Source organism: Pinus tabuliformis, chromosome 6 (assembly GCF_031772625.1).
Source record: "Pinus tabuliformis cultivar Carrire ecotype Pingquan chromosome 6, CPIR1, whole genome shotgun sequence".
In the NCBI taxonomy this organism is placed as follows: domain Eukaryota; kingdom Viridiplantae; phylum Streptophyta; class Pinopsida; order Pinales; family Pinaceae; genus Pinus; species Pinus tabuliformis.
The window spans coordinates 356,356,870-356,364,325 of record NC_142292.1 but is presented as its reverse complement, the minus strand read 5'-3'; the positions used below and the strand labels follow the sequence as shown (position 1 = coordinate 356,364,325).

Below are 7,456 nucleotides of genomic sequence, written 5' to 3'. Positions count from 1 at the left end.
AGTTATCTGTAGAAATAAGGGATATGGCTTGGTGAGCTCTCTTGATATTTTCAGCCTACATGTTGAGCGCCTTGGCTAGCATGGTCTTCATTCTCCACATTTCTCCTTGTGTTCGAACGAATTGTGTTGCTCTTGTGGTCACTGTCCCTGGATCAAAAAGCCAGTCCATTTCCTTCTCCAGAGTCCGAGCGTCCAAATGTTCTTCCTCCTCTGTAACCGCAGCTTCGATCTCTTTGATTTTGCGTTTCTCTTTCTGCGTGGTTTGGGTTTCATAAGCCTCGTGGGCTTTTTGCAAGTCCCGGTTAGCGGAGACATTCCGACTACCCTCACGTGCCATTATGTAATGGCAAGTCTAGGAAACAATGAAAATCCTAGCAGCATTGCGATTGTTAAGAAAAGAGCCAGGAGAAAGCAGTGTTCTGATCATTTGGTTTGACGCCTTAGATATAGCTGAGGGTGGTAAGGTTTGGCTTGAGATCTCCCACTTCGCCATCAGAGATATGTTGTTCCTGCCATAATAACTACCATTACGGTTTCCCATCTCCTGCTCATGATGCCGATTCAGAGCCTTAACTCTGCCACGCTTGAGGCAATTGGCCGAGAGCCATGTGTCCTCCCCTGTGTCTTGCTTACGGCGCCGATCATATTTTTTGTTGATTGTCCTCCCCGTTCGATGAACTGTGTCCTTGTGGATGATTTCCCACCCTTCCCTAGGTACTCCATGGGCCTTTCACCCATTGTACCTTCATTTGGTGTGAAGTGAGTTTTTAATTCTCATAAGTGACTAATGAGCTGTAGCCCACAACCCTTCTTCCACTCTTGATGTTCCGGTAAGATCTTGCCTCGAGATGAGAGTGCACTGATCCCAAAGCTCATTATCTGTGACGTCTTGCCAACAAGTGTCAGTGATCTCCATCGGATGATCGACTGCGTGGTTGGCAAGGCAATCCGCTAAGCCATTTTCTTTCCTCCTGACTGCTTGTGGAACAATGCTGTTGAGGGAGGAGAGGTGTTTCGCGATGAGCGTAGTTACCATGGCCAATCTCTAGTGCTTTGTGACTTTCTCCGGCCGAGTTCCATTTTGCAACCTCTTCACCGTAGTGATGGCCAGGAGGGAATTGCCTTCCACTATAACAGAACCTTTACCCAGTCGAATGAGGATTTGCAGCCCCTGTTCCAGGGCTGCGAATTCCACTTCATTGTTGGTAGCCTCCCCAAGCGTTCTGCAGTAAATGTGGCGGATTTCACCCTTGTCATTTCGGAGGACACCTCCAAGCCCAGCATGGCCAGGGTTGCCCCTGGAGGCCTCGTCGAAATTTAATTTGTAAAATCCTGAGGTGGGGGGTAGCAGGAGCAGGTGGAAGGTGGTTATCTTTAGCCTTGTGACTTGTTGGACCATTAATGCCAAACAATAGCAGGATGCGAGAGTCATTGGGAGTGAGCGTCTTGTCCTGTTCTGCTTTGCAGGTGGTAAGGGCAGTTTCTTTTAAACTGTTCATAATGATTGTTTTGATGGTTTCAAGCTGCTTGAATTCTTTTTGAAAGATTCTTCTGTTCCACTCTTTCCAAGTATTCCAGACTATAAAACCGGGGCAGAGCCTCCAAAGGGTGTTAACCGTATTGCAGCTGGAGTAATTTGTACGCCAATTAGCAATGGAGTCTTCAATTGAGTCTCTGTGTCTGTCTATTTGTTTGAAAATTCCTTTCATCCATTCCCACAGTCCAATTACAGTAATTAAGGAGATGGCTCATCGTTTCCTTATTCTTTTCATAGAGGGGGCATCTGGAAGGCCCAATAAAACCTATTTTTACTAAATTCTCCCAGGTAAGGATTTTATGATCCATGATAAGCCAAAGAAAAGATTTTATCTTTGGCGAGAGAGCATTGTTCCAGACATTTGGGTACCAAGCTACTTTGTCTTCGAGGTTGTGGTGCTCAAGATAAATTCTGTCTTCCTTGAGGTTGAAAGTTCCTCCATCAAGCTTTCCCCACCTAACTTGATCCTCCTCCTGAGTGGACCGGATCATTCTCTTATTCAAATCAGAGTTTAGGTTGCTGAGGAGGACTATCATGTCTTCCTCTAGGGGGAGAGGCTCTAGGTTCCATTTCCTCCAGTGCTGGTTCTCATTGATATCAGACCAATATTGATGGACTCGTATCTTGCCCATTGCCTGAAACCATCTCTAAAGGGCATAACAGTTGGGGTGTTCTAGTTTAGGTAGCTATTGCCATGCATCCTCCTAGAATAATGCCTTGTTGCCATTTCGAATTTCCTAGACGCAGTGGTTCTGAATGAGGTGGTTGTTAGCTCTGGCCAAATTCCAAATAGGGGAACCTTTAGGGGCATCTGTCATTCTGATTAGGTCCTCCGATCTCCACGTTTCAACATATTTGGCTTTCCATAATTTTTCCCAAGGTGTATGGGGTTCCTTGAGCCATCGCCACCAAAGCTTGGCTCCATAAGCTTTGTTAATAGTGTCCGAGTCTTGTAGCCCTAAGCCCCCTAGAACTTTGGGCTTACATAATTTAGTCTAGGCTACAAGAGCCCACTTATGTTTATCTGCTTTGCCCGACGAGAGAAAGGCTCTTTGAATACTCTTAATTTTATGTATGACCATTTTTGGAGCTGGGAGGTTAGAGAGCATGTAGAGAGGAATGGCTTGTAGAACTGCCATAGTCATTACAAGTCTTCCTGCAAAATTTAAAACTCTATTGGTCCAGTGACTTCCCCTGTCCTCTAGCTTGGAGAGCAAATGCTCCCAGTGGAGTTTTTGCGAAGGCTTGCCAGTGAGAGGAATGCCAAGATATTTAGAAGGAAGGTTGTGCCTCTTGAAACCAAGGATATTAGTGAGGTGCTTTTGGACCGCCAAGTGTGTATGGAAGGAAAAAACAGAAGATTTATCCAAGTTAAGATCCATACGAGAGGCTCGGCTAAGCAGGTTCAAAATGGTTTTGAAACGTTGGGCTTCCTTTACTATGGGGGCGCCATGCAGCATAGTATCATCCACGAATTGCTGATGGGTTTGATGATAGAGTTTGATTGTGACATTAAATCTAAATAGACTAAAAATTCAAATAGGTTTTCCAATGTAAACATTAAAAAAAAATTCCATTTATTTTTTTTAAAATTTTAAAATTTATTTTTCCTATTTTGATTGGTTGATTTTGGTTGATTTTGGTGAAATCTTATTTAGCAATGATGCTATGTATTGTGCTACGTTTTAAAGCCATACGAAGATCCATGCTATGTATTGTGCTACGTTTTAAAGCCATACGAAGATCCATCAGAAGCGTTCCCGCTTGTGAAGACTGAAGTGCTGGCACACAATACACCATATGTAGAGGACACTGGACATTAATGGATGGGAATTCATTCTCATACCAAACCTTAAATGATGTCTAGTAAGGTATTGTGACAGGAAGTACAGTCCATTTAATATGCGCACGTACCTTGTAGAAAACCTGTACATCTACCGATACGAACTGAGACCCGCTTTTAGTGATTAAAAATAAAGTATAAATATACAAGCCCCACCTGGCTTAGCAATTTATATCCATTAGTGCCATCCAAAAACCTTTTAAGAGTATATAAAAAATTAAATTTGAATACTAGATGACAAATGGCTTAAAACTCAGGTCATGCTCATGAATTTTATGAAAAACCAGTAAATCAATTATAACGAAGAATTAAAAATTCAAAAAGAGAAGAATATGATCATGCACAATTAAAAAATAAAGCATAGAAATTAAGCATAGCATGCCGTGCACCAAACCACAATTCTCCACACGAGAGAAATCAAAGAGAAAAGATACACACGTACAAGAGATGAAATTAAGCAATGCAAAAATTTAGAATTAAGTAACACAAACATTGACATCAAATAGGTCAAAAAATATTGCATAATGAGAGAAGACTCTCTTAGGAAAAATATCTATTTGAACCTGTAAAATAAATACAAAAAATTCTTTCTAAACAAGTAAAATACGAGTGAGTCCATGGAACAATAGGATCATTTGGGTCTGGTGCATTAGGATCCTCATAACATGGGCCAAACTCTTTGTACCTTCTGGCACTCCATACCACTCCAATGGTGGAGACAAATCCTTATTTCCCCCCTGATCATCTACAGTGTACTTTCTGGGCATCCTACCCCCGGACTAAGCTTAGGAGATTTCAACTTGAATACTTGTTCCTATGAACCAGTATCACTGTAATCTACTATTGCTTGTGTGATATTCATCTCTTGTCCAAAATTTCAACCAGTTAACCTCCCTAGTGTACCAAACTGTATTCTAGCTCTAATCAAGTGAATAGAAAAAACAAACATGAGTTATCCAATGATTCTAGCACAAAAATTAATTTAATTCAGAGATCACATCCCAGAAAAAAAGATGAATCCACAAAATTTTTAGAACTCTGGACAAAGCATGAACTAAACATATACATAACTTGCATTGAAATAATATTGCTGTTACAAAATTTGGCACCATACAATGAATCGTTGGTGAGTGTATACTTTATCCAAAACAGATATTTTCATGCCCATTCTGTTGATTATAAATATGGGGTAAAAGAAGTGAATCATCTCTTTCCCTTCTCTATGTTTGCCACATTATCCAAAACAGATATTTTCATGCCCATTCCGTTGATTATAAATATGGGGTAAAAGAAGTGAATCATCTCTTTCCCTTATCTATGTGTGCCACATTATTTGCCACCTCTGTATTAAAATTTATGTCAACTGCTAGATGTAAGGATGAGGGTGCCTAAAGGTTGGGTTCAATTGTAAGAACACATGTATAACAGTGTATACATTTTTTAAAGGGAAGGGCTAGTTCCCAACTAAGCTTAATTGGACTTTTTTTTTGTTACAATATACATATCAGAACAAACTAATAAGAGTCCCATCGCAGCCATCAAATCAATCAGAGTATTTCATCATCGCCAAAATATGCGCCAGCATCCGCAGGCTGCAGGAATCGATCGTGGCCGGGGTGGACTGCCTCGACCACTATGCCACGTACTCATGTGTATAACAGTGTATACATATGTCACAGAGTTCTGAGGAGAAATGAATCATGTATGTGGGTAAGTGGAATTCGGCTAGAAAACCCTTTTCAGGTGTAATTTCTGGTAGTTTCCTTCAATAGAATGTTGTGGTTCAGCTGCTCCTCTGGGAAAAGCGTCTGTGAATTGATCTCTGAATCCACCAAGTTATGTCTTAAATATTTCAAATTCTGAATTGTGAACTCCTGGAAAACGAACTCAATTGTTTTATGTAAAACAATTTTTATATTTTTATTGGAGTTTAAAATATTTCGCATCCAATTCTTATTTCAATTCTATTTCAAAATATTCAAATTTTATAACAAATACTTTTATTTCAAAATATCTAAATTTTATAACAAATATTATTATCAAGACATATATACTTTAACCTTTCAAATTCTGAACTTCTCCAAAGCTAATTTAATTGTTTTATCTAATTCTTATATTTTTATTGGAGTTAAAAATATTTCTCATCTAATTCTTATTTCCATTATATTTCAAAATATTCAAATTCTATAATAAGTTTTTTTATTTCCATTCTATTTCAAAATATGCAAATTTGATAACAAAAATTATTATCAAAAAATACATACTCTATCTTTCTGGTTTTGAACCTGTAACCTTTTAAGAAGAAACTCATTCAAACTCTTAATATAAATGTGATTATAAATATAAACAATAATATTCAATCGTATATAGTAAAGCATAACAATAGGAAAATGAAACTGAATTTTAAAACATAACTCAAAAGAATAATATTAAAAATAATATAATTTGGAATTGATTGTGGTTTTTTTTTTTTTTTTTTTAACTATAATTTTATTTTGGTAAAACGATCATATTTAAAATAAACAATTAGCGAAATATTGAACTCATGCACTTTTGTATTATTCCCTGCTTGAGGGTAATAACACATTTAGAATGCATTGATGTTGACATTAAATTTAAATTCGCCAAAAAAATTAAACGGTGTTACCTAATGTTTACATTTGAGAAAATTTTAATTATTTTTTTTAAATCTAATTTTCCTATGTTTTGATTGGTTAAATTGTTTGGGGTCTTATTTTGTAATGATAGTATGGTCGTGGTTAGTAAGTTGATGGATATCACCATTATTGCATGTTTATGCTAGATCCATTACAACGTGTGTACGAGAGGTCTCCATAGATTTTGTTTTTAATAAAATAATTTGAATTCTCTGTCGCGTAAATTCAACTAACTGCCAACATCTTAAGTGAGCATGAATGAAACCATATGATGGTGTTCAAAACTAGCAGTGTTTAACAAATAACAGTGACTCTAACATGTGTCCATGGATGCAGTGATATATAATTGATTTATTGAATTTGTAAAACTTTCTCTTATATCTGTTCATTGAATGATAAAATTTTAGGCACTGGTTGAATAAATCATGTGAAAGAGATAAAGTAATAGAAATTATTATTGAATTTAACATGGCATCATGATGCTAACTTCAAATTTTTCCGAGCTACGATAAAGAAAAAAATAATACCTCTACTTACTAGTGTTTTTATAACAAAGTTTTTAAACTTTAATTATAGTTATTCTTATCAAATTCTACACTTGACTAGTGCTAGTGAAGCCCACGTCCCTATGGTATTCACCTAACATTGATTGGATGGGGATGGTTGCACACCTGCAAAGGAGAAACAAGATAAATAGATTACAGGATTTCAGCAAGGACAGAGAGAAGAATCATGGGATTTTTACTGCATAGATTCTAAGGACAAGGAATTACAAAATAGACAAAGGAAGATGGAATAATGGCCTCGAGAAAATATTAAAAACGTGCATTTCGTATCCTCCCTTATTATTCCTTGCCGCAACAAGGTAACAATGCATTAACGCATTGATGTTGACATTAAATCTAAATGCACCAAAAAAAAAAACGACATTATCTAATGTTTACATTTGAGAATATTTTTATTTTTTAAAAATCTATTTTTTCTACGTTCTGATTGGTTAAATTGTTTGGGGTCTTATTTTGTAATGATAATATGGTCATCATTCGTATGTTGACAAATTAACTCATTTCTGGGCATTCTTCTTCCTTACGTGCAGTTTAGTCGTGTGGCGGATGCACATGGGAGGGTAGTTTGAAAACAATTTAAATGTGTTATTCGTGCAATCAAATAGGGTGAAGAGTCACATTGGTCAATTTTGATTTGATTCAATTTTCAGGGCTCGGGAAAAACAAGCGGACAACCTGTCAAAGGATGGTCTTCTTCTAGAAACAGGTACCTGGTCCATGAAGGTAATATTTGGCGAGGAATCCTTTGTCATACATGATTTCTCTATCCCTGTCTTTTAATCTCCTTTCATTATCTCCAGGTCTGCTATTTTCATCCCTTTTATTTTTATCTTGGCATATGCATGGTATATGA

General features: G+C 37.3%; 1 protein-coding gene across 1 annotated transcript; it reads right to left on the bottom strand.

Annotated features, from left to right (window-relative positions):
- Positions 1–1,045: 1,045 nt before the first annotated feature.
- Positions 1,046–1,399, bottom strand: LOC149258785 (uncharacterized). The gene has a single exon (XM_089433982.1). It carries the CDS (start codon positions 1,397–1,399, stop codon positions 1,046–1,048), a length of 354 nt encoding a protein of 117 aa, XP_089290108.1.
- Between the last annotated feature and the right edge of the window lie 6,057 nt (positions 1,400–7,456).